Raw genomic sequence first — 27,561 nt, 5'->3', positions numbered from 1 at the left:
CGTCACTCTACAATGTCGACCCCTTTGGAAACACAGACCGTGAACGGTAAAACAGAATTTACTCATATTTACAGTATAAAACTAGATAGCTTTCTTCATTCATAAATATTTGACATAACGTACGTGACAGCATGCCACAAACTCCCTACAGAAATTATACGGTGAACTACTGAATTGTATGAAATGCTTATCCATCCATCCATTTTCTTGACCGCTTATTCCTCACAAGGGTCACGGGGGGGTGCTGGAGCCTATCTCAGCTGGCTTTGGGCAGTAGGCGGGGTACACCTTGAACTGGTTGCCAGCCAATCGCAGTGAAATGCTTATGAAATAAGAGAAAAACAATAAATCAGGTCAAAATGACTTTTGAGGAAAAAAATAAAATAAAATAAAATAACACTATCCGCCATTTTGGTTGTTTACTTTAGCCTCGAATGCTTTCAGGTCAGAATTGGGAAAACCAGTCAGATGTTTCCGATTTCCGACCATCCATGAATGCAGCATAATTAAGAATCGGTCTTTATACTGCCCCCCTGTGGCCAAAGCATGCAGAAGTGTGACTAAAACCATTACATTCTTTTGAATTATGTCATTATTGTATGTTTTTGTAAAATACAATATCATAGTGTGCTACTTATACTCATAAAAAAAAATAAAAATAAATAAATGACAAGTTTTGGTTATTTGTTGTGGAAGAATGAAACATTCATTTTTATAAGACAAATGTGTAGTCAACCCAAAGTCAATAGCACACACATGCGCACAATTTTTTTTGACTTTGCCTCGTGTGTGTGACAGTCGAGCCACTGTTGTAATCCTCCAGCTTTTCAGATTACTCCACTTGGGGTCACATTCTACACCCATGCCTGCGATGGGCTGCTTGTAGAGCACACAGGGAGCTGATATAGACCCCCCAAGCCCCCCTCATCCAACCAACCACCACCACCACCCTCCCGTGAGGGTGTCGCTCTCTCACAGGCGTCCGTTACAGGGCGGGCCACATCTGCAGCAGGCCGGCCATCTGCACCTATTGTCTGCCCGGGACCGCCACGCATGGCTGGCCTCCTAAAGACCCCCAGAGACGAGACGAGACAATCCCACCCCACCAACCCCCAAACACCCTCCTGTCCTCCCTCTGCCCCCTCACGGCTGGAAAAAAGATGACTGCTTAATTACCAGCGGCGAGTTTAGCAAAGACACAACAAGCAAGGCACGTTCAAGGTTAGTCACTTTGCAATTAGCCGCAAAGGTGAAGGTTCAACTAGGACGCTGCATGGTTGTGCAAGTGCTTTTTGATTGGCTTGAGAAGTCGACAGGGGAGGAGCAGGGGGATGGGCGACAACATGCTCCTAAATGACTCAAATGCATGACAGCATGGGAAAGCAATCACAAGTGAAGAACGCTGTCAGTGAGTCAGCAGCAGTTCGTCGTAATGTAATAATTCAATGTCAACGTGAGTTCTTTAAAAACATATTTGTGAGGGGATAATAGGAGATTACGCAATCCTGCGGAATTAAAGGACATAATTGCTTGTTACCCGAACCAGTCACATGACACTCGGGAGGGAAAATGACTTTCCTGTGCTCAATTTGGACAGTTTCACTTAGGGGTGTACTCACTTTTGTTGCCTAGTTATTAATAATGTTGCATTCAGGAGTTAAAAATAAAAATACAAATTTTTGTTAATGGGAATTAAGCCAAATACTTTTTGTCAAGTCTTAATTTTGCAAGAATAAAGTTGTAGTTGTAATTTTACAGGACTAAAGCATTACATTTCATAACAAACATATTTACAAACTTACAAAATTAACATATTAACATTTTTGGAATTTCTTGCAGCTCCAATTTTGTTCATACCTTTATTAAAATTTTTTTTGCTAATAATATTCATACTTTATTCACATGATTTATTTATCTTTCAGACTTTTTTCCAGGGAATATATCACATATATATATTTTTTTAACTATTATGAATTTGTTCCAGTAATATTATGAGCGTCTTCTCATCAAGTTTCCCTAAAAAAAAACAACAAATTGCTTTATTTTTCAATACTTAAATTATTGCTTTAGTCTCATAAGACTTTTAAAATATTTATTTTGTCATAAAATGTAAATTCGTTATTGAAGATATTTTTCACAACCTAATGACTTTATTCTCATAATAAAATAAAAAGATAAAAAAAAAGTACATTTAAGTTTAAATTCCATAACTTTATTCGCAAAACATTATGCCATAATTCTCACTGCTTTATGATTTTACTGTCACAAATTATAACATTATTCTCATATGATCTTGTTCTGACTTAACCTTTTGTATAATTTTCCATTTCATTTTTCCTACATTCTTTACCAACTTTATAAATATTAAATCACAACTTTTTTTCCCTCTCAAAAAAAAAAAAAAAAAACATGCCTGTGTCCTTCCAGTTAACATAAAAAGTGTACACACCCCTGTTCAAATGCAAGGTTCTTGCAACATAAAGATGAGACCAAGACCAGTAACTTCATTGAAAATAAGATTTTAAGCAAAAATAAACTGAAACAATGTGGCTGCATAAGTGTGCACACCCACTTCTCATTGGGCTGTTTGGAATCGACCAATAACATTCAAATTCGTGTTAAATAGACGTCACTGAATTTCTGCCAACTTTATAGTGCCTGTGATTAAGTCTAAATTCATTTCAGATATTCTAGTAGGATTCACCTGAAACTCTTCTATTTTTTTTGTGCTCCCATTCGGAATTGTGTTATGTTACACTTATTCAGTGTATATTTTGACTTACTCTCTGGAAAATGTTTTTGTTTACAAATTGAGTTGCAGAGGTTAGGTCACATACAAGGTGGGTAAAGTTTTGAGATTTATTTTGTCATAATCTCTGTTTGTTGGCTCACTAGTATGACAAAGAGCGCAAGGATCTTGAACTGGATATACTAGTAGCAGGGGTGGGGGTGCATTACTCGTCAAAAAGGGTCTACAAGTGCGCTCATTTGTCTTAAAAAATGAAGGCAAAAAAGTGCAGTACTACATGGAGCTTAAACTGGATCTCAAGAACATAGATGAAATGCTCCAACAGCTTTCCATACCCAACACTTGATGTGTTTTTGCGATAATAAAAATGCAAATGATGCTTTGTTATAAATTCATCCGTCAGCTCCCCTCCCTTTTTGCAGCATTGATCATGAGGATGTGCTCTGTGTGGCCCAGTTGACAATGGATGCGGCGTGCACGCGTTCAGTGGGAGGGATTATCCACCAAGTAGGGCAAGTGGCTGAGGCTAAGGACCGCAATTCCATCCAGCCTCAGTCATCCGCTCAGTGCACGCACGGACGACGAGCCAGGGGCCGCTTCTTCGCCCCCGTCGATACAAACAACACCTGCGCGGAAATGGTGAAGTACGTGGGACAACAACGACAGCCGGACGACGAGCGGAAAAAGCCGGAGCTGGTGTCGGAGCGCGGTGCGTTCACGGACCCGCGGGATTCGGGGAACGCGTCCGACTGCTCGCTGGGCGACGCGTCGGACGCCAAGTGTTCCGCCATGGACACGTTCATGAAGAACGTGCAAGTGTTGCTGGACGCCGCGCACTACATCGAGAGCGTGGATAAGAACAGCGGAAGTAAGTGGAATAGTGGAATACGTGCAACGAGGGGAGACAACGACTGCGTGCGTGCGTGCCCTAAACGCGCCTCGGTCGGATCCGAGGGCAGACAACAATAGAGGCGACGCGCACGACAACACAACACAGGGCCACAGATAACCCCCTTTTCCCCCCCACGGCACCTGCGTCTTGTGGGAGTAATACTAGCACACATTAAAAATAATACACCAAATGGTGCTATATTCCGAGATAATGCATCGCTCTTGATTCAATTTGCTGCGTTATTTTATTTTTGATTGTTGTTGCGATCTGCCCCCATTTAAACCGCAGGCCACGAGCTAAAACGCACCAAGTGTACACTTTAATCCTTACGTATACACGCACGTTAAAACATAATATATATTATATATATATATATATATATTTTTTAATTCATGTGAAATACGACACCAATCGTCCCTTCTAATGAATTAACTATGTCGATTCACCTGCTCACCCTACTTAAAACAAAACAAAACACACTCAACACAACCATATCCAAATGCTTAAAAACAAACAAAACAAAAACGTATTGTTAAGTACTTATGATAAATTATATATGCCGGTTATCACTTTCATAGCCAAGCTTCCTTGTATGTGTTATTCACATGGGTTCCACATGGAACATATTGCAGCCTCCTGATTGGCCTCGCAATCGTGTTCACCACCGCGGCTAAGCCAATCAGACGTTAGTTCAATCGTGACGTTATCCCGCTAACGGAAGAAATGCATTATGGGATTTGTATGATTTTACACAGCGGCAAATAAAATAGGAAATGGCGGATAAAAATGTATTTGTTTCATCTTTACTGACTGTATATTGGATATTAATGGAAATAACCAACATTTGCGTGCCTCTTACACTAACCTTGCTGAGAATTTAGGTCATGACACACATGCTAATGCTATTAGATAACTACGGAGGTGGATATGTGTCAGACTGAGTTATATGAACTTGTAAAGTCAAATTTATTCTTATTATTATTTAAACTCCACAGAATGTGAGCATGGTTATGCTTCGACGTACCCTACCAGTGATCTGGCACACCCACAGAAACATCGTAAATTCAACAAGAACAGGAAACTGGACAATATTCACAATAGGTGGGTTGAATAAAAGTGTCTTACAGTCATTAACAAATGTTCAATATAGTAAAGGAAAATTGCTTGCTTGATGTTTTTTTTTAAACCCTCCTGTTATACAAGTGTCATGTTATGTATTATGAAATTTTTTGTTACCTTGTTTAAAATTGAAAATGAATCGGAGGGTTATGATATAAAAAAAAAAAAAAAAAACACTGAACAAAAATATACTGTAGACACCACTTCTTTTTGCTGATTTATCGTGAGTTGAACTCAAAGACCAAAGAGCACCACCTGAAATGGATGGATATTATTTTTTTGGTTTAGGCCACCCACCCCCTCCCCCCCTTTCAAAATGCATCCTGTCTTTTATCCCCATAATTTATCTAACTGAGTCACAGATTTTCTAATTTTTTACATATTTGTTATGACTGCAGGTCAGCCCACAATGAACTGGAAAAGAATAGGTGAGTAATGAAAGATTAAAGTGATTTTTATGTATGAATTCAATTGTCTTTCAGGGCGAAATTAAAAAAAAAAAAAAAAAAAGCTAAAAAAAAAAAACTAAAAAAAAACCCCTAAAAAAAAACCCTATTCTAAATAGATATAAAATGACATAATTACATCCTAAACAATGACATTGTTGCCCATAGCATTTAAATTCACCTTTGACGAAGCATAGCCCTTAGCGACATGTTCACGCTTGCCTCGGTTTGCGAGTGACACAGTTCCTGGAGGACTTGCAGACATTTCCCCAGTCAGCAAATGTGAAGCATCTGTTTGCAGACAACAAGACTCCTTCCTGAAGCACAGCAACCGCACCTCCTCCCTCTTGAGGCGACCGTGGCTGCGAGCAGATGACAAATGTCAGCATGCGTTTGTGTCCAAAATTAAAAAGCCTGTTAATGTTTGCTAAACAAATCAAGTTGTTGCTTTGAGGAAGATTACATCACATATTGACCTATATACAATATTTATTCATTACGTATACTCGGTACTATATGCACTTTAGTGGGGCTTTACATGACTTAATCCACCTCGCGATTACAGAAACCAATTCAACACTGTACAAAGATGTAATATACCAAAAAGAATTCTAAAACTAAAACTCAAAACTGTTTGATAGGTATTAATGCAACAATGTTTTTTTTTTTTTTTTTTAAAGTGTTGCATCTAATATTTTGGTTACCTTATTTAGACGCATCCGTGAAGGGGAAATTGACTTCCTGCTTGTGTGCGTGTTTGTGTATTTCCTCCCGCCGCAGACGAGCGCATCTCCGCCTGTGCTTGGAGCGGTTGAAGTCGCTCATCCCTCTGGGACCCGACTGCAGTCGGCACACCACGCTGGGACTCCTCAACAAGGCCAAAGCGCACATCAAGGTGTGGCTGCAGTCTAATACTCCTACATTGTCATGAAGAGTAACGACGAGTTGGATTGTGTTCAATATTGAGCCGCAATATTAGGTACGCCAGCACATTTAATGTGATCCAACACGAGGGCAAAACAGGACGTACGGTACAGCGGAACGACAATTGTTGAACACATACATGGTTGACTTCTGAATTCCTCGCATTCCACAACAAATGAAGCAATGAATGAGTGAATTTTGAACAGATATGAGTTAGGGATGTAACAATACCGGCAAGATGGTAATATCGTGATATTAAAACTGCCACAATATCGTCATCATGTTCACGATATTTGAAAGCTACACATCTGTTAAAAAAAAGTCAGGTTAATTTCCATTTGTGCAGTTATAGCACCCTCTGGTGGCTATTTTTATAGTGCAGTTTAATTTTCATTAGGTATGTTTTGGCCCTTCTATGTTTAAAATATACTAATTGTCAGATGAAAGGGATTGTAAAATGCTTTGAAGAGAGTCAATATGTTTGTTTTTTTACAATATTGTGACCTTTTTTAAATCTGATTTAATTTGACCCCTCCAACTAATCTGTTCCAACCTCCCCCTAATGTTTGTCTTGAAAAAAAAAAAAAAAAAAAGTACACCGTTTGAGTTCAAATATTCTTTGCTTCAAGTGTAGTAACATCGCCTTATAGATGCTATTTGGTAGCTCTTCTATGTCTTTTTCCCAGGATGTGTTCGCATTAAGCTAATGGCCTGGTAGAACAGTATGTGGCGGTATTCCGACCAAATGTATGACCCACCACTGATGTCTAGATGACATGATGATAAAAGACGTTTTCATACAACGCAAGCAAAGTTCCAACTTCCCCCATTTGAGAAATTTATGGCTTGCTTATGCAAGTTTATAATGGCTGCTCACAAAAGAGCTTCCCATGACCTTCTTGTTGTGCATTCTTGTGTTCATGGCGACTGAGTGCATCATCAGCGGGCGCTTGGGATGTTTTAGTGACCGCTTTCCTGTTTTTAGTTTGGCTTTGTGGAGATTTCAAGCTTTTGTTTGCACAATAATGACAAGCACAAATGGTTGCATAACATACAACCATTATGTGGAATGTCTACTTGTATGGGGACGACAATTGAGGGGGTGTTTGGAGCTTGGGCATGTTTCACTGTGGATAATGCGTGTACAGTATGAAGTACCTTGTAAAGTCACCTGGAAGTGCGGTTCTATGTCGCTCTGATGTGGTTTTGGGTGGCAACTGGAGCAGGTGCAATCGGCATGCAGGAAGAGAGAGAGAGAGAGAGAAAAAAAAAGGTTGATTTCAGATACAGGACATGGCTTGAATAGTGCTACAAGTACACATCTGCACCCTCTAGTGGTATGCAAAACAATGACATCACCTCCTTTTCCCCTCGAAGAAACTAGAGGAGGTGGACCGGAGGAGTCAGCACCAGCTGGACACGCTCGAGCGGGAGCAGAGGTACCTGCAAAGGCAGCTGGCCCAGCTGCAGACGTTCGGCGAAAGGGACCGCGTCCGCATGGACAGCCTCGGCTCGCCCACGGACTCCGAGCGCTCCGAATCGGACCGAGGTTCCGCTTGCTTCGTTGACGGCGTAGATCGTTCCATTTGTGGCGTACCAAAGAAAGAGTTCAGTGTGACGTTGCGTGTGCTTTTGCAGAGGAGATCGAAGTGGACGTGGAGTGCACCGACTTCTCGCTGGGAGAAATGGACAGCGTGAGTAGCGGCGGGGCCAGCGACCTGGACGACCAGAGCAGCCGGCAGAGCTCGGCCAGCGACGAGGGCTACTCCACCTGCAGCCTCAAAGTGGCCTTCTCGGCTTGAGGTCGCCCGCACTGTGCTCCCTCCACTCCCCCGACACCTCAAACACCAAACTGTTTGATGGCTTTAACACAGGGGTAGGGAATCCGAGTCACAACTTGGCCTGTCATTGCAATTTGGAACAATACCTGAGAAAACAAAAAGTGTAAACTGTTAAAAAAAAGGATCAAAACAGGCATCCAATCACAATAATACAAAAATGATCCCAAATAGGACGTTTTTATCATCAAAGCGTGAGTTTTGCAGTGATGGAATAGGAAGAAGCAAATAATCATAATACCGAGTTACAGAATAGAAATCAAGTCAACGTAATCCTTGTGATGAGGGATTACTGTCCTGGTTGCGCAATCAAGTTCGCTGCTGTTTATTCCCCCCATGCGCAAACCTTGATCAAATCAGGCCCGAGGACTCAAAAAGGTTCCCCGCCCCTGACTTTTAACAATCACCAGCCTACAGTTCCACAAACCCAACATGTCCACCTAAGAACCAGCCTTAAGCTTGACTCCAACCTAAACCTGAATGTCTGCTGTCCCGTGACCAGCCACAATCAAAAAGAGAGGCGCGAAGGGGTACAATTTGACCCTTCAACGAATCTAATTGATCCTCTTAAAAACCAGCAAAACAAAAAAGGCAGAATACCAGCTTGACGTTTGATTCATTTGCATTTTAAAATTAAAACAAAAACCATCACCTGTTTTCATTGTTGGAGGGCCGCGACGTCTGCATTCCAAAACGTGTTTGTAAACACAAAATTTGCTTTTAGTCGTCGGAGCCACAAGCATCAAATCTCTACACGTTAGTTGTTCTAATTTATTTTGCATAGTATTTATTATTTTTGCTATATTTAATTGTGCTGCAGCTTGAGTTGTGGAAGAAGAAGAAAAAAGTAGAATATGATGTGACCTCCCCTTTAATGCATTAGTGTCTGAACTTGTGATATTTATTTTAACCCCATTTTAGAAAGTAATAAGCTATCCAGTACTTGTCCGAGCACACGGTGAAAAAGCAATAATGCATCCATTCCATTTTATTTTTTTTACATTGCTTTTGTCCGTCCATAAGCTAATACTGTTAATGTCCAACTTGCAAGACTCGTGATTTAACTCCTTAAAAAAAAGAAATGTAAATTATTTTCAAAAGCTACAGTGCATGAGTGTTGAATGTTGTAACGTGCTTTGGATTGACATGACTTTCAAAAAAAAAAATGTCTGTAGCATGAACACTTTTTTTTTTTTTTTGGTTTACATTCAAAATGGACTGTTTTGTCACCCGTTGTTGCACTTCATCAAACCAAATCATCAACCACAACAATGATGGCCATCTCTCCATTTTATTCCCTGCTAGTGAATCCATCAGCACCAAATTGTGTCTTAATGCGAGTGTATGACTCTTGCACAACACCCAACCCACCCAATGTGTTTGGGGAAATGTATAAAATGCACTATAAAAAGATTTTTTTTTTTAGGGGGGTGGGGGTGGAAGCACAGCCCTGATGTTTTCTAGTGCTTGATTAGGGATTTAATGTATTTGTTTGTTTGTTTGCAAAACATGCTGCTGGTGCCCTGCTGATACTTTGTTACGGTTCCTGACGACACTCCTTGGAATCCTAATAAATCTCTTCCACCAAAATTGTCTAACTTAAGCAGTTTCCTGTACCGCTTATTCTAGGCCAGGGGTGTCAAACATACGGCCCGTGGGCCGGACCAGGCCCACAAATGGGTTTAATCTGGCCCGCAAGATGATTTTGTAAAGTAAAAAAAAAATTGTAACGTCAGACTAATTATTCAGCCGGCCACAATCAAAACATATAGATTTGTAAATTCACAAGCAGTCCTCAGATGAGCAATGCAACTTGTACGGGGAATCGTCATCCTGGATGTCATTATTTCACATACAACTTAAACTACGGTTTATTATTATTTTTTTGTAATCATACACCGACAACATGTTAAATACAACACAAATTCAATTACTGGTAACACAGATATGACAAGGATTAACATCTTTATAACATTAACTGTGCCTTGCAATGCATTCTGGGAACAATACATATGCAAAACAGGTCGATTTAACACGTACGGAATGTATACCGGCAAAGTGTTGCTGAGTTCCATTTGCATTTGCATTTTTTCGGAACAATGTGATTACAGTTGAGCTCCGTAATTTCGGGCTGGTCCACGAAAATCTGCGTATAAATGACGGCAATTGTTTTGAAGTTTTATATACCGTTATTTTCCCGATGCGGCACACTTAATATATTTTCCTCCATGCGGCCCCTGAGCTAACATGAGTTTGACACCCCTGTTCTAGGGAAAGTTCTGTATTATTGTAGCATTATTTTAACCGTTTATCCCTATATAATTGGTTAAAATGAAATCATATCTCAAGGTAGTGAAGCTACTTACCATTTGATGACAGGTGTTATGAGATGAAGCATCGTTTTGTAGATGTGACTGTAATTCACAAAAATGAGCATGTATTTACGTTGACATTTGTGTAGGCCATAGTGTTTGACTATCGCACACTAGTTAGCCCATCAGATGCTCACTGACCTGAAGTCCGGCTTGATTTGCTGACATTCTCATTTCTGCTGGTTTAAACTCTGTAAGTTGTTTTTCCAGTGATAAGAAGGCAGTCATTTATAAAACTCAACAAATGGATGTTTATTTGACTTTTATAAATTACAACTCAAAAAAGGGGAACTCAAAGCTAAATCAGATTTCATCAGCATGGTTATTTTCTTACTCCAAATGTACAGGAAAAAAAATAAAAAAAAATAAAAAGGGAAACCAAAAAACAGCCTGACACTTACACACCAATTCTTAGAAGTGTTGAGCTTGACCCACTGCGTGGTGTGTATTTCGCCTGCGTGTGGAATTAGGGCACAAGCAGCTAACTTCCTGTATGTACATAACAGGTGACCCGATTATAAAGCAGGGTGACTTCCTGTCTAACTTGGACAGCTTTTCTTCTACCTGCACAATATTAAGAAAAAGAAAACACATCAATGCTTCAATTCAATGGTGTGCAAGTTTTTTTTTCCGGGTTTTTTTCTTCCCCCCAGCCGTGTACAGAACACAAAATGGACAACATTGTAGTATTCAGTAGACATTGGGGGTGACGGGTGAGTATTTACAGGAGACGCGGGTGTCACTGCGGCATTAGATGCCTGACGTTATATTTGGATGTGTCGTTGTACTGCGTCATAGGCTTGTCGGCGATGCCGCACGTGCCCACACCCACTTTGCCGTTGACGCTTTCTGGGGATGCAAATATGCTTCGCTTTACCTGCGGAAACAAGATCACCGTTAGTAAATCATATACTGTACACACAATGACAAAAATAATTGACCCAAGAGAGTAATTTAAAAAAATATATATAAACACAAAAAAAAAAAAGCAGAAATTTTATAATAGTTGCCACACCTCAAATTATATCAATTAAATTTAAGTATGCATCATTTTAACTCATTTGCTCCCAAAGACGTATAAATATGTTCTATTTTAAATGTTTTAAGTGTCCCAAAGACATATTTATACGTTTTTTTAACGAAATTTTAAAATTGTATTTACTAATATAAAAAATACATTTGAACAAATAAAGGGCTGTAGAAAAAGCCTTATAACTTCCTTAAAAACATTAAAAAAAGTCAAAATTTGCCCAATTTCTACCAACCCCCCCACCCCCCAACAAAATGGTTTTAGAGATGCAAGGCTTCCAATTTTGTATAAATAATAGAGATCGACCGATATGCTTTTTTCAGGGCCGATACCGATTCCGATTATCGGTAGTCAAGGAGGCAGATAACCGATATTTGAAGCCGATATTCATTTGCAGTAAAAGTTAAAATGTTGGCACCAAATTTTTGAATAATGCAAACCCTAACCGTTCTTTACAATGGATTCTCACACTACACTTTTCATTTTACATCCTTCTATCTGCAATAAGACGTTGGTGGCGGGGGGAGTTAAATGTGGGGGCCAATGTGACATTACCTTTTATAGCATTTGGGATACTTGTAGTTTTATTCTATAAATGTTATATTTTTATATTTTGAAGTAATAGGAGGAACCCTGTCATTCAAAATGTGCATCAGCTGTGGCATTACTTATTACTACAGCAAAAATAAATAAAAAAATTCCATGAGAAAAACTATTCATCCCTGAACACCATACAGTTCTTGTAGACCTTATTATGATTATTGTTATTGTTACCATATAGACAGTTTTGATAAGCTGAGGCTCTTAAATCGAGAACAGCAATATCATGCTACTCCTCTCTACAAGAGAACTGTCAAAAGACACTTCATCATGTAGTTTACTGCCACTTAGGATGCCCCAATCAACGCAGAAAAAGGTAGAGTAAAATAACTTGGTTATAATAATAGTAAGAATAACTTGGTTAAACAGACATTGTTGCGGTGGACCGCTGCCAGTTTCTGCTGTTTAATGTGTTTTACACTTATAGACACGTGTGTGTATATGGGCACACTATTCTCTCACTACTGTACTGTACTGTATCACTTAATGGCACAGATGTACTTGTCTAAGTAATAACTGGGCTGCAACATTGCTAATTCACATTAACAAGCACTATCTTAGCTGTCCACATGAATAGTTACTAACACACGAGAAAGTTATACAACACACCAAACATGAGCTCATTATTCAAAGTATGATGCACGTAACGAAATTACATCACTGAACATTAATTGCAGCCGTGTACGGCCGTAGATGTTACATATTAGTGGCATCCATTGAGAGGATAATGTCCCAAATGACGGCAGACATGACGTGAAAAGAGAGACAAAACGAGCAAATAAGCACACTATACTTTAGTGCACTTCTCTACTAATGCCAAACATACGGAAGAGAACACGTTCGTGTAGTTAAACGGTGTTTGAGACACTTAATTTGTTACGGAGCGGACTTTAACGAGGTGCACAACGAGCTGTCAATCAAATCGACGTCGAAGCTTAAGGCACACAATGGCAAACCAGTGCGACAAATAAACACAATATAAAGTAACTAAACGCTATTTAGTGTCATTGTGGCATCTCACTGCATAATAACCGCTATGCAACAAGTAATGGACGTGACCCAGAATGCAATGTGTGCGTCACGAGAGGTAAATATAATGACGTTACTCTACTCTTAACATGGAACTAGACAATATAATAATGACAACTGTTAATATTTGGAACCTTTCTAACAAACATTATTTACTTAATTAAGTGAAAATGTGTGTGATTCCCTCCCCGAGTAGTTCAAGTAGCGAATTAGCTACTGGGTGTTAGCCTACATGCTAAGCTGAACACACCACTGTTAGCTAGCGGGGATTCAATGCAAGGCAATGCAGCTCCATTCATATAGTGCATTTAATACACAACATAATTCAATGTGTTTAGCTTATCATGGTGAAACGATCGGCGGAGTCTCTTCTCTTTTAACTTACCTTCGAAGCATGTGTCTGTCGCGTTGTGTACGTGGGTGCGTGTGTGACCGGCTACTGTGATACAGGCATACACTACTGATTGGTTCTGGCTCTTGCACGGCTAACCAATCAAATGCTGCTATGGGCGTTACATTGCTGGAGTTGGACTCCATAACAGACAGAGACGCTCTGGGCTGCATTCGAAGCGAAAAGACGGAGTTTTAAATGGATCGCTCATATCGGCCGTCAGATTAATAAAACAGACCGATACCGATATGTACCAATATGTCAAATATCGGCCCCGATTATCGGCCCGACCGATTATCGGTCGATCTCTAATAAATAAGTGGCGGGAAAGGTGTTAAAATTGATGTTACCTGTCCTTTCTTGTTCTTTGAGTAAGCTTTGTTGTTGAACTGTTGCCACTTGGACTTTTGGTCCTCTCTCTCCTGCTCCAGTTCCTTCATCCTCAACACCTTTTTCTGGGCTTTCTTCTTTTTGTATTCTCGCTGCTCGGCTATCTGCTCCTTTCTACACTCACAAAGAACAAAGTCAACGTCAAGCAGCCGCCGCCACATAGAATAGAGTACGCAGGTGACGATTTGGTCGCACCTCGATTTGTTCCTGGACAAGCCGAGGTCGTCTTCGAGGCGCCTGCGGTCCTCCACCGCTTTGAGGTTCTGCAGGGGGATGACTTCGGCGTTGCCGTAGCCGGTGAAGGTGACGGCGGCCGTGCTGTTCTCGTGGTCTATCTCCTCGATCTCGGCCTCATACACCCTGCAAAAGAGCCACGTCTGTAAGCAGGTGAGTACGGTTCACAGGTGGGCCACGATCACAAGCGACAACCGATTCTTTGACATTCTTTTCCGACTACTCTATTTACTCAGTGGCAGCTGATTTACTTAATAACAGCAGGTAGCAGATGTAGTAGTAGCAGGTGTAGCAGGTGTTTAGCTGGGGTAAGGAAATTGCACGTTCAAAATTGCAAAACAAATCATCAACAGTTAACTAAATATTATATGTGTATTGTTTGTTTCAAATACTACCTGTCGTGCCAAACCAGGATCACAGATGCAGGTGCAGCAAATTACAATCATGTGGAAAGTGGAAATTGTCATTTATTTCAGTAGTTCAATTCAAATAGGGAAGTATGCCAATCCCTACCTAATTTCAACATTATCAGGAAATATTGCACTTTGAATGCAGTGAATTCAATTACCGGCAATTCCACGTTTTCAATTAAACTATAAAATTAAACTGTTTTCCACCACATTCTAACTGATTCTGATGCATCCATATGCAAAAGGCACATGTAAAACCAAAGAAAACTTGACACAGGCTTGTTTGTGGTGGCGCAGGCGACACTCACTGTCCGTCCTGACTCCACACGGACAAACACTTGTCGCCCACTTTCCAGATGTGCCTGATGGGCGCCGGCGCAGATCCATTGGCACTGGGGGTAGCTTCGGCAGGCTGCGAGGCCAAGAGGTCCTTTGTCAAGTCGATGACTTCCTGAAGGAGAAATCATAATCAAGCGTATGGGTCAGGCGTTAATCCCCAATTCTGGATTACAAAAACAATAATGCATAGGCCTACAGTGAACTATAATTATAATCATAGTTAATTGCTCTCCAAGATATAGCCTATTGTACATTTGTAAAAATTATTTTCTAGGTGTTTTAAGTAGAGGTAAATTTGAATTCAAATTTGTGCACCTTCAGTGTAACAGTGCATATATTATGTAGTATTGTCATATGCCGTTTGTATGTGATGCTGCTCCGTGTGTTTAAGTGGCAGTTTGAAGGTTTATACATTTCCTACAACATAAGTCCTTTTGTAAATTTAATATTTATGCCTTGGTTGAACATGTTTGTGTTTAAATATAAAATATTTACTTCTCCAAACGTATAGTTATCGTAATGTATAGAGGGTTCACCATACATAGACATGGAAACAAACCTGTAAGTCTTTCTGTAGCTTGAGGAGATCCTCATTTTCTTGATCGGTGGACAAGGCAACCTCAACCTGCTGTAGTTGAGCTTTGTAGCTGCCGAGCTGCTTCACCAAGTCCTCGGACATCTGCGGAACGGCACCCAGCAGACCACATTCACTCGCTGTGCGTCAACTAGCTGCGCTGGTTAGCACGCAGTTCGAGGGACTGAAAAGACGCCATTGACGATCGAATCGACGCGGTGGTTTCAGTTCACATACACACAGAGACTGCGCGAGGGGGTGAAACTAATAATAAATGTTAGTTACGACGTCACAGTGCGATTAAAAAGTTGCTTGTATCCATTAGCTTCGGCCTTCGTTAGCCGACGTTTAACCAACGCGCTGGATGCTAATGCTAACAATTTAGCGGCTCGAGAGAAACGGCAAAAAAATAAGAGATATTGGTTATAGTTTTAAACACGCCATAGTCCAAAACTAAACTTACCTCTGTATGGTTGTGGCCGAAATGGAAATAATGTAAGCATTCACCTCTCGCGGGTTCAATAAGGCAAAAAACGACCGCTGTGAGGAACAATAATAATGGACGGCGGTCCGACGAGCCTGTCGATGAAAATCTCGCGATAACACCGCAAATCTCGATTAGCTCAAGGACGTCTCCAGCGGCCATGATAGCAAATTCATTTCACGTTTTTCTTCACAAACACCTGGTGATGGTTCTGCTTTGAAAATGTACGGAAAATATGAGGTAAGGTTGCTTATAAATAATAATAACCAATTCAAACTGTATGAATAAGTTGAGCACAGTATTTCTCAAACTATTTCAACTCAACTCAACTCAACTCAACTTTATTTATAAAGCGCTTTAAGAACAGTCGTTGCTGTATACAAAGTGCTGTACATAAACATCAGTTTTGCAGTAAACAAGAACAAAGCAAACATTTTGAAGTGTGAATACAGGTTTTGTTGTTGTTTTTAACAAGTACAGTAATACATTATACATCAGTGAACAAATAAGAATTAGTGAATAAAGAGATAAATAAATACATAAATAAGTAGACTAAACATCAAACTCATACACACCACAAAACACCAAGAACAAGTCCCATGTTGCGCCAAAAGCCAAAGAATACAGATGTGTTTTAAGACGTCTTTTAAAACCATCCATTTTCTGCTGCGCTTGTTCTCATTATGAGCTGGAGTCTATCCCAACTTACATTCGACAAAGGTGGGATACACCCTGGACTGTTTGCCAGCCAATTAGGGAGAAGATGAACAATCATTCACAGAAAGGGATTATTCAGTCTTCAATGCTTGTTTTCTAGAAAATTGAAATAACTCTGTCTCATGTGTACCTGGAAAGAATTCAGGAACCTGACAGAAATACGGACCCTGATCCCCATAACTGTGAGGCAGATATGCTAACCACTCGGTCACCATGCTTCTGCAGCTGACTAACTAAAATATTAAAAAACGTCTCTCTGTAAAATGCAATTCACTTCCACGTCACAGTAATAAGCACATTGTTAAATTAATCCTAAAAGGGATAGCATTTGGCTAAACTTCTTAGATCTGCTATGGGGAGAATTAACATTGACTTATAGAGCTGTATTAGCTTGTTCAAGGCATTTTTTTTTTTTAAAAAGTGTTGGAGCTCATTAGAGTCTCATTCCGGTGACTACGTAAAATTATTAATCCAATATATCAAAAATGACTGCCCGTGTCATTACTAGGCTTCAGAGTGTGGTAGCAGTCTCCAGAAGCAGGAGGAGCCCACCCACCCTCGCTTGTAGCGTCACATCCATCTCATATAAAAAGATCCCCTTCTCCAGTCTACCACACCTGCTTATAACATCTGCTTCAACTCCATCTGTGTGCCTTCTTTTTAAAAGGTTAGTGGATGAATGATTCATTTGAAGTGTCTATTTTTAAAGTGCTCGGATGTAGAGGGACGGGAGCGTTTCCTTTTTTCCCCCCCAACACAGTAGAATTTCTTCCAATTATTTTTTTTCCCCCTGGAAGAACTTGAACAAAATGAAGACTGCTTCCACTGATGCCAAGCGCAGCTAATCAACTTGAATCCAATCCAAGTGTCAATGGACTGCCTGAACTTGAGCGATGAGACCGCGGCTGCCCGGCATCCATACACCGCTCAGACCTCGGCCCCACTGACCCTTCTGGTGGGCGTCCTCATCCTGATGACCGTCTTTGGCAACGTCATGGTGGTCGTCGCCGTGACGACCAGCCGCTCCCTCCGAGCTCCGCAGAACTTGTTCCTGCTCTCTCTGGCGTGCGCTGACATCCTGGTGGCCACGTCGGTGATGCCCTTCTCGCTGGCCAATGAACTGATGGGTTATTGGTACTTTGGCAAGGTGTGGTGTGAAATCTACCTGGCGTTGGACGTGTTTTTCTGCACCTCGTCCATCGTCCACCTGTGCGCCATAAGCCTGGACCGATACTGGTCCATCACGCGGGCCATTGAGTACAACCTGAGAAGGACGCCACACCGGATCAAATGCACCATCGTCATTGTTTGGGTGCTGGCGGCCATTATCTCCTTCCCGCCGCTGATCACCATGAAGAAGGACGAGGGCCAAGAAGACCGACCCGAGTGTCAAATAAACAAAGAGAAGTGGTACATCATCTTCTCCAGCACCGCCTCCTTCTTCGCGCCCTGCGCCATCATGGTCCTTGTCTACATGAGGATCTACCAGGTGGCCAAGCAGAGGACGAGAACTCCGCCGGGTGAAAGGTCACGAGAAAACGGACGGCATTGTGACGCGAATTGCGGCTTGGAGCGCGAGGAAGGGGAGGTCAACGGCGACTTGGCGGATGAGTCGTCATCCGACGGCCACGAAGTAACCTTGTGCTCCCTGAAAAAGAGGCGGGCCCCCAAGTTTGGCCACGAGAAGCCCGGAGAAGCCGCCCCGAAGTCGGAGGCCAACTGCAGCCGCTGGAAAGGAAGACAGCGGCGAGAGAGACGCTTCACGTTAGTGCTGGCCGTGGTGGTGGGGGTGTTCGTCCTGTGCTGGCTCCCCTTCTTCTTCACGTACACGCTCACGGCCGTCTGCGCATGCTGCGTGCCCGAGACGCTCTTCAAGATGTTCTTCTGGTTGGGATACTGCAACAGCTCCCTAAACCCGGTCATATACACCATATTCAATAACGACTTCAGGAGGTCCTTTAAAAAGATCCTCTGCAGGAAAACCCAGATCGATTTATAAGAGGACACAACTTGAAGATACTTTTAGAATGTGTGTTGACATTTAAACTCATCAGTATTTATTGAATGTTTATCAGTCACTCTTTGATTGGTGCTGTAGCGCTTGTATCTGTCACTTCATTGGGTACGCATTCCAAAAGATTAAATAATATATACAATATCAGAAAATCTTTTTTTTTTTTTTTTAAATAGTTATAGTAGTTACATATCAGTATTTTGTACACTTACATCCCATGCTTCTTTCATCTTATAGTGAGGCATGTGGCAGTCATTTTGACTTCAAATTAAGTTATAAAGTATGCTTGGACATTTACTGTATTAGTGCAGTTGGGTCTTTTTTTTTTTTTTTTTTTTTTTTTTTTTAAATAAAGCCTAGTCAGGCATATTTAACCTACAGCGCACATTTGATTACATTTTGAATTTTTTATTTTTTTTAAAAAATGCAAATTAATTTATCTTGGGAAAATTCTACTCACACTTCTGCAGCATATAAAATCCAGACCACCATTGAATTCTGAAAACAAAAATTCCAAAGCGGTTGTGACTTTTGGCTTCTCCTGTCAGGGGTCGCCAGAGCAAGTCACTCACATCATTTGTCTGGAACAGAGGTCTTGGACAAAGTAGAGCGAATTCTAAACAATTAAAATAGCAGTCATGTGACCTCAAAATGTTCAGGCTTCTGTCAGAAAGCAAAAGAAATGTTCGTAAAAGCCCACTAGAACATCTGGAATTCATTTGGGGTTAATTGGAGGATCTTTAAATGTAGGCAGGTGTCTCCTGATTCCCATTTAACATGAGTTTGAATGTGATTGGTTAATTCTGAACACATTCCAATTAGGATAGGGTGTGCACACATACACAAACACATTATTTCAGTTTAGTAATTTTTTTTAATCACTTAAAGCAATGATAATTATTACAAAAACACCCAGCAGGTGGCAGTAGAGTATAAGAGATCAGCCAGGGCCATGTTGCAACAAGCTCTTTTTGCCAGTGTTTTCAACAGATTTGTGAATAATGATGAAACTTGGCTATATTTTAATGTTAATTGCTGCAAAACGGAAACATATACAAATACACTTTTTTTTTCCTGATGAAAGAAGAGACACTAATCTTTCTTTTGGTAGGTTCCAGATTTGTATTTTATTTTAATTTTTTATAGCAATAGAACACAATATTCTTTAAGCCTTGCAAAATCGGTCGAAATCCAGTAAAACAGCTGTGAGCAAAGGGGATTGCTTCAGTCAAAATGGCTGGGAGTGAATGATTTAAGAACGTTTAACATACATCACAATACCTAACAAACATTTGTTCAATATTTTCGGATTAATTTCTTTTAGACATTTAGCATGCAAAATTTATTTTGCATTTCTTTTTTTCTGCCACTGAATTATCAAGTGCATTACTTTCATCTTGATTATTGGCGTCAGACGGGAGATGACTCACTAAATCGGCACAAACGCAACAAGACTGATGAGTTGAAAATCAAATTGAAGCCCAATTATGCCATCCTCACCCCGGCAACAGCAGGAGACACTTATATGAAGGGAAAATTAAAGCGAGGAGGTGTGTGGGCGACTCGTCATCATTGAAGGCAGCTTATCATGAATTATTGCCCTTCATATCAGGATGTCATTAAATCCTCCCCTGGAGTCAAACAGCATGCCAACAAAGCAATGGAAATTTGAGAAGGACACAATTCACTTTCATATGCGCACACAAGCTTATCAGTGTCGCGTTTTGCTTTTTAGCACACATTTCAACATATTTACAATCCCGTCAACCTGCATACATGTGAAGCTGCCGTTGAGTCACAACGGAATGATTCCCACGACTTGCGGCGTGGAAATTTGTTGTTTGAGATTCCTGCGGTAACGCATGTTTGGACTCAATCTGCGAGGCTTAAAATATGAGCGCTATCAGTCACCGCAAAACGGTCATCTGCGCCGGATGAACGTCTCTCCTGCTGGAGTTCCCATGAACAATGCAGCGCGAGAAAGACTGCGTAACATAATGCTGTACTTCACCCTGGTATGTGAAGCTCATGCGTGCTATTAATATGTTTACATGGGAAACATTTATTGGGTCATGGCGGCGCATGTCAAAAGTGGATGTGAAAAGTCTACACACCCCCTTGCCTGTTCAAACGCCAGTTTTTGTTTTTGTTTTTAAATGCAACCAAAACAAATCAACTAAAATCTGACCTACAACTCAATTATTTTTAGTGGGGTTAAAATAAAATTGTATTTGTGTCAAGCCTCACTTTTGGAATATGACCAAAAAAATTGAACTATCACATTAGATTGTCCCACTTTTTTCAACATGTGTTTGGGAGTTTATTTTTATTTTTATTATTATTTTTTTTAATATCCAATGTGGGTTTATTGTGTTCAAAATCAGGCAGAAATTTGTGTTCTATTCTTTAAAGGTAGCCCAAGTTTGTTTCCTCCTGACTAGTGTGTGGTTTTGTGCATGCATGTAAAGTGTTTTAAACTTCAGAACAAAGTTTTATGAGCATCATTCTAGTAACCAACTGTATTTCTTTTTTTTTGTTGTTGTGTCCCACCACATTCAGCAGATAACACTGTGTTGAAAAGCTTCATTTCCTAAATGTATTTTATATTATGTATAGATGCAGCCAATTGTGATGTGAACATGTGTTAATAAAATTTACTGAATGTGCCTGTCTGACTTTATCCGACTGTGTCACTGCAGCCTGCATTTGAACCGACGACCTCAGAATTACCCAAGCGCCAACTACCAAATCAGTATTTTTTATTTTGTACATTTATTTGAAGCACGGAAAGTTAAAAAGACAAAAGTAAACAGATATTCATAAAGAATTTGCCCCTAAAGTAGGCCAAAACCTAAAATTTTGAACAACAATTCTTGTGAGAGATCAACTCGGTGAGTGTGCATCGAATAGACGGACTCAACTTCAAGTGCTTTTTCTGTATTTTTCCTGTGATGTCACCAGTGTCGGCAAAGAGGAAAAGTAAGATGTCAACAGTAGAAAAGCAGAACATCTCCCACCTGCACCTAATCAAAGTAAAGGGTGAGTGGGTTTTTTTTCCTTTCATTTTGCTATATTAGCCATACTGCTTGATCCAATTTCTGACTCATAATCTACTGTATCTTTTTGTGGCATTTAGTTTATTAGTGTCCATTTCTTTTTGTCCACTGTCTAAAACTAGTGTTCTGTTTCACCAAACGTATTAAAATATGTATGCCTTTCTATTTTATGTTCCAGCCAAGCGCGCTGATTGCGCGTGCATCATAAATTCACACGTGTCCACTTTTGCTGTGTGCACAGACAATATGATTTATTCAGCGTGTTTAAGGGCTTCATATCAAGTCGATAAAAACGAGGGCTTTAAAAAAAAAAAAAAGTTGCTGCTGGCGCAAGTTCCCACAATCAGCCGTCTCCACATTCTGCTCGTTGCCGGCGTCTCTTTAAATCTTCGAGTCATGTCTCTCAAAAGGGCGGCTGAACTTTGAGGCAATTAAAAGAGCACCGACTGCATCCCAGACATGCGGGATGATTAAGGCTGGCTCGCACTGTCAGACAAGAGGGCCCCGAGACCATACTAATAAGTTTACATCATAGCTGGAGATGAATAGTGGGGTTTTAATTGAATGTTGGCTCATTCATTATGGATGGAGCGCCGGAGTACATGATACGTCCTCCCGCTCGGATTGATAAAGATGCAGGATAATCAACTTAGATTCTGCGGAGGGGAGATCCAGCTTCATTTTGCCGTTTCCATTTTCCCTCTGATTCATCTTTCACCACTGATTGGTTGTTTACTTCATCACTTGTTTTTAGAAGTTGGTCTATTTAATGACGGTTCTTCACCAGAAAATTCAGTGCATTTCAGCCTTGTGACATAATATCAAAATGTGGAATAAGGCCAATTGTGTCAAGAAGAAAATGAGTATACAGTGAGGTACTAAATAGTACTCTATAATTTACTTTATATATATATAAAAAAATAACTACATAAATAAATAAAAAAAACATTTTATAGAATGTAATGAATTAAACATTTTGTGCATCATGATTGCATGTTTCCATGTGACGATGCACTATTTAAAAAAAAAAAAAAAGCCACATGGATGCTAATAGTTAGCTTGTCTATGGAGTTTCCCATTATGACTTAGCATTAAGCTAATGGACTTTTGGCAACGTTATGTGGTTGTTTTAAATACACAATGAGTAATTTTCTTTGTTAGCCTCTTTTAAAGATATGTTCACGATGCCAAATTTGTGCTTGTTGTGAGCTGAAATGAGACACTGGCACCATAGAACGCCGTTATCTCAATTTTGTGCTTTAAAGTCAAAGCAAAAATTAAGACGAACGAACATCAGCCCCGCCTGTAAGTTTCCCAAACTGGCGCTGAACGGCAGTCGGGGGGAAAAACTTCTCATTGCAAAAACTGAGAAGCCTAAGTTGTGAAACGAAATAGAAAAAAAGTAAGCATCAATAATAACTTTTATTATTTATGATTGTTATATAATTAACTTTTACAAAGAAAGCTCTACTTCCTAATGAACACCTTACCACTAATAGTTGGCCAATATTCGCTGCAATTGAATAAATAAACCGCATCAGCCACTATAATGTTCAGTTTAGTGATTCATTTGTGAAATGAATTCACGTGTATTTTCGTTTTACTGAGCTTTTGTTTGCAAACAGCTGTACTTTCTCATGAAATAAGGCCACTGGCTTGTTATGATTTTTGTGTGTGTGTGAACAGAGCAATCCATTGCAAAACAAACCAATGTGAAGGACTCAAGGGAGCGAAGATCCCCGTGTGGAATTAAGGAAGCCACACGCGTGAAGTGGAATTTACCAAATATAAAACTCATGTTTATACACGTATATAAAAAAAAATAAAAAAAAGTAATCCTCCAGGGAGATACTCTTCTATTCTCTTTCACTCTTTCGGTTAATTACAGTACATCCCTTTGTTTTACGTGCAAAAAGAAGTTGCTGTTAAATTATTCATCACAGATTCCTTTCGGCAAAGCTAATTCATTTTTTTAAGAGGTCTTACTTCAAATAAAAAAAACAACAATTAAAGTGAGTTAACGCGAGTAAAATGAGCCGAGTCAAATTGATGGCATCTTACCTCAAGCTTTGTAATATTACAAAAAACAAAACAAAAAACTGCCTCATTGCAGTATGAGGCAATTCCTACACAAGGCCTGATGTGGCCCCATAATCGCTGATTAATATTAAATATAGCTTTGAAGGTTTCCTAATGTTCATCCATAATTAACACGAGTTTAAACATATGAGCGTGTGTGACAGAAATGGATGACATATTTAATGATGAATATAAAATTCAAATGTATTGCACCTAAAAATTAAAATACTCAACTGTCCAGAACAAATTTACTTCGCTGGGATTAAAAACAAGCAAACAATTATACGCCACAGAACATTTGATATACAAATAAATTTTCCACGTATCACTAGAGGGAGACCAAGTACCACTACTGGTACCCGTACCAAACTTTTTACCACAGTGACATCACTCAGTATTTTTGGGCATTATCTGTCCAGTGTTCCCTACACGAGCTCTCCAAATATTATGTCAGATTGCAAGCTCCTCTTTTGTACACTGCCCCCTTCAGGTCACCCCGCACATATTCCGGTTGCCCACAATAAAAGGCAAGCCTAATATTTGCAGAAAAGATGGAATTATGGATCATTTCGTCAAAGAAGAAGTGCTCACTGACAGATTTCGACATTTGTGAACAATATTTGAAAAAAAAACCAATGGCTTTTTGTGTACATAGAAAAAGTTTTAGAGTCTAAAACTTTTTCTATGTACACAAAAAAAGCCAAATTCAAAGCTCTAAAATTTTACGGATCATAAGCATACAGTGGAACCATTATTTGGTATCGTATCGATGAGTACTCAAGAGTGGATATTGTAAAATGTGGTATCGAACATCCGTCGTGTTTAGTATTTAGATCACCATTCGATTGTATCTCTCCGATTATTAATCTGTGTGGCTGATGGAAAGCAGGATGTGGCCAATGGAGGTTAATTGTCCAAGCTCATCGGGAATGGAACAGATTCTAAATGTCTTCCTGCCTTACTACAACTTCCTGACTTCCCTCTTTCTACCAAATCCATTTATATGCTGCATCTAATCAACGTTTCATATACTGTTTCGCCCGTTGGTTGCATTCACTTTTCGCTTTGCTTCTATCATGTTATAATATACGATACTAGTCGCGCTTCCAATGGCGTCTTCTCGGCGGGTCGAGGAGATGAACAAAACATCCATAACATTTAACACAATTATTGTCAGCGGCAACGCATCCTGACAGCAGTTTATGAAAATCTAAACCACTTACGCCAGCACGATATGAGATTGCTTGCGTAGGGATTACAGCTTCATAAATGTGTGTGTTTTTTTTTTGTTTTTTTTTTTGCATGCATTGCTTATAGAATCAACAGTATTGACATTTCAAAAGCGGTCAACAAATGTCTTTTGTATGAGAAACATGATTCATTTATATATTTTCTTTTCTGTTTTGGCCATATGTTGTTTTTATGTTTGGAGGAAATGGCCCAAAAAAATTTCAGGTATTACGTGTTAACCTTCTTCTCGTAGGCGGATTATTGGATCTCTTCCATATTCAGAAAGATGGATGATGTTAAATTACCAAATATATATGTGTTCATTGTACGTAGTAGGTGTGGCAATTGAGGATCAATTTGAGCACGGCCTGTATTCAATTGAGAGTAATCACGTTTAGACACACCCTAGCAAGCTTTATTTCGTGTCAGTACAAAAGTTAGGTCAGTCTAGAGCTGTCAAAATTAATCAATTAACTGACAAGTAATCGATTATCAAATTAAATCGACCACTATTTTAATAACCAAGTAATCACTTGGAGACATTTTTTAATGTAAAAGTGTCCAAGTCTTCTGATTTCAGCATATCAACAGTAATTGTTCACTGATTTCTGTAGTCCATCATAAAAGAAGACTCATTATCTTCTGTGTTTAATCAAAAATAAGACATTTGCAAACACCTGTTCCGAACCGGTACACAGTACATCAATCCCACTTTTTTTTTAAATCAATATATGAATACGAAGTAGGAAATAAACACCAATCACTTTTTGTAATACACTTTAATGCAAAAAATGAATCAGATTAATTGATTAATCAATTGGAAAATCGATAGATTAATCGATTCTAAAAATACTTGATAGCGACAGCACTATTATTGATTATTTAATTTTTATAAAATGACTTATGAATATGTCGACGAGGGCTAGTTAAATAACCATCACAATCACGATGGGATGTTGTTGTCGAGGATAAGGCGTTATGTTACGCATAACCACTTTTACACGACAAAAGGAAGTCGTCTCGCTCACAGACATCTTCAAAAACATAAAGATTTAGTTGTTTAATTTCACACTTGATGGCTGTGCCAAGCGTGAGAGTAAGACACAGCTACTTGTTTACAAGACATTAAAAAGTCAATTTTCCACAACATGTCCCCTATAAAGATATTTTGGGAGTACATCTACTTCCCTTCGCAAAAACATTTGTAGCTCTTAGCCACGTTGCGTTTCTTACATTTTGTACTGTCTAACATATTTCCCCCCCCCCCCCAGTCGGGTAGATTACAATAGGAACAAGCTCATCTCTGGCAGGAAGGAGGACACATTTCAAAGTAATAGCTTCCCCAAATTGCACAAATAATTGAGTTTCCCAGGAATAATCAGTCACGCTAATCTCCACGCGAGGAAAAGGTAATTTCATTTGCCTGCCTCAAATTTGGAGTCGCCTCCGCGAGATAGCACGCGTGATATGGACTTTATAATACACTGTGAGGAGTAAAAACAAGTATTTACACGCTTGTGTGCATTTTTAAATGCCACGGCTAGGAAAAACAAAAAACAAAACAAAACACTGAGCATGTGTCAACACGGCATCAATTAAGTAATTTATGAAATACTGACCACTGGATGATGAAATATGATCATCATAAATCTGAAAAATGCACTTTGTTAAGTCAACAATGAGGAGCGGAGTTTATGTTCTAAGTATCCAAAGTACAGCGTAGTGGGGAATTTTATCTTTCTAAATTCCAGGTGTGGAAGAGTAAGGGAAAATATTTATAATTTCAAGATTGTTACCACTGTTGTATTTTGTAAAAGAATATAATATAAAAGACATCCCACAAGTCAAATTGAGTCCTTAATATTTTTTGATTGTGCGATTACCTATTTACAGTATATTTAGTGACATCACACCATACCTAGTCAGAAAAACGAAATTTAAAAAAAAGTATTTGCTTATTTAATTGTGTTATTTACATGATACACGTTCTCTCAAATTTCACACATCCAGGAGAATTAACTCTTTTGTTTTGTATTATTATTATTGATACATTAATTATTAATGAGACATTTATTGAGTCCACAAGCCAAGGCAAATCTACTGATCCGTATTTATTTAAATGTGCTATTACATACCCACAGTTTCTTGTAAATTATTTGGTGACATAATGCCACATGTTAACAAAAATGGGGAGGGAGTGGTGGTGGTGGTAGTCAAATGCTTGCTTAGTTTACATGAGTTATTTACATGATGCACATTTTGTCACAATTCACAAATTATTTGTTTTCTTTTTCTTTTCCTTTTTTTTTTTTTTAAACTTAGAATTATCCAATGTATTTTATTGTACTAAGACGTCTGGTAATTATTAGGTAGCCTACCAGTAATTGGGGGAGGGAATAAATATGGAATTTTGAAATTTTAGCTGTACGGGAACCTCGCTATCAGCATTACTCAATACAAGTCACGAGTGTCAACCTCAACAGTAAAGTACAAACAACTAGGCCTACTTCTAGCTAAGGATGAGTGTTATGTTGCTAAATAATGTGAGAGGGTTCTGAGCTTTTACTGCCACCTGCAGCCAAATGCGCAGCACTGCCTCCATTCATTGACCCACAGCATTTCTCCCGAGGCGGTCCGTTTAAAC

At 39.5% G+C, this 27,561-nt stretch overlaps 3 protein-coding genes across 6 annotated transcripts; 2 read left to right on the top strand and 1 right to left on the bottom strand.

The window, feature by feature from the left end:
- The first annotated feature begins 3,196 nt into the window (after positions 1-3,196).
- Positions 3,197-9,634, top strand: LOC144001333 (max-interacting protein 1-like). Its single transcript, XM_077495557.1, has 6 exons — positions 3,197-3,617; positions 4,637-4,742; positions 5,159-5,188; positions 5,987-6,101; positions 7,508-7,679; positions 7,769-9,634. Exons 1-6 carry the CDS (start codon positions 3,212-3,214, stop codon positions 7,930-7,932), a joined length of 993 nt encoding a protein of 330 aa, XP_077351683.1. The 5' UTR covers positions 3,197-3,211; the 3' UTR covers positions 7,933-9,634.
- A 933-nt stretch (positions 9,635-10,567) lies between these two features.
- On the bottom strand, positions 10,568-15,969 carry smndc1 (survival motor neuron domain containing 1). Of its 2 annotated transcripts, XM_077495559.1 has the most exons (7): positions 15,801-15,969; positions 15,323-15,442; positions 14,733-14,875; positions 13,976-14,140; positions 13,741-13,894; positions 11,066-11,217; positions 10,568-10,904 (listed from the first exon to the last, which is right to left on the bottom strand). In XM_077495559.1, exons 2-6 carry the CDS (start codon positions 15,440-15,442, stop codon positions 11,080-11,082), a joined length of 720 nt encoding a protein of 239 aa, XP_077351685.1. In that variant the 5' UTR covers positions 15,801-15,969; the 3' UTR covers positions 10,568-10,904; positions 11,066-11,079. The 2 variants fall into 2 exon arrangements, with proteins under 2 accessions (XP_077351685.1, XP_077351684.1); XM_077495558.1 differs by having other exon boundaries at positions 10,568-11,217.
- Positions 15,945-23,384, top strand: LOC144001332 (alpha-2A adrenergic receptor-like). Of its 3 annotated transcripts, XR_013278451.1 has the most exons (4): positions 15,945-16,061; positions 17,047-17,205; positions 21,514-21,591; positions 23,295-23,384. XR_013278451.1 is itself a non-coding variant. In XM_077495555.1 (3 exons), exon 3 carries the CDS (start codon positions 17,410-17,412, stop codon positions 18,535-18,537), a length of 1,128 nt encoding a protein of 375 aa, XP_077351681.1. In that variant the 5' UTR covers positions 15,945-16,061; positions 17,047-17,205; positions 17,336-17,409. The 3 variants fall into 3 exon arrangements, 2 of the variants coding, with proteins under 2 accessions (XP_077351681.1, XP_077351682.1); XM_077495555.1 differs by lacking the exons at positions 21,514-21,591; positions 23,295-23,384 and adding an exon at positions 17,336-18,537; XM_077495556.1 differs by lacking the exons at positions 21,514-21,591; positions 23,295-23,384 and adding an exon at positions 17,336-18,537 and having other exon boundaries at positions 15,974-16,045.
- The last annotated feature ends 4,177 nt before the right edge of the window (positions 23,385-27,561 follow it).

Source organism: Festucalex cinctus, chromosome 14 (genome assembly GCF_051991245.1).
Source record: "Festucalex cinctus isolate MCC-2025b chromosome 14, RoL_Fcin_1.0, whole genome shotgun sequence".
Classification (NCBI taxonomy): Eukaryota; Metazoa; Chordata; class Actinopteri; order Syngnathiformes; family Syngnathidae; genus Festucalex; species Festucalex cinctus.
This window is presented reverse-complemented; position numbering and strand designations above follow the sequence as displayed.

Coding starts and splice junctions, on each gene's coding strand:
- LOC144001333 (XM_077495557.1), top strand. CDS start 3,212: ATGGATGCGGCGTGCACGCGTTCAGTGGGAGGGATTATCCACCAAGTA. Junction 4,743..5,158: donor CTGGACAATATTCACAATAG/GTGGGTTGAATA, acceptor TTATGACTGCAG/GTCAGCCCACAATGAACTGG. Junction 5,189..5,986: donor AATGAACTGGAAAAGAATAG/GTGAGTAATGAA, acceptor CTCCCGCCGCAG/ACGAGCGCATCTCCGCCTGT.
- LOC144001332 (XM_077495555.1), top strand. CDS start 17,410: ATGGACTGCCTGAACTTGAGCGATGAGACCGCGGCTGCCCGGCATCCA.
- smndc1 (XM_077495558.1), bottom strand. CDS start 15,442: ATGTCCGAGGACTTGGTGAAGCAGCTCGGCAGCTACAAAGCTCAACTA. Junction 14,141..14,732: donor GTGTGGAGTCAGGACGGACA/GTGAGTGTCGCC, acceptor GCTCTTTTGCAG/GGTGTATGAGGCCGAGATCG. Junction 11,218..13,740: donor CAAAGAACAAGAAAGGACAG/GTAACATCAATT, acceptor TTGTTTCCGCAG/GTAAAGCGAAGCATATTTGC.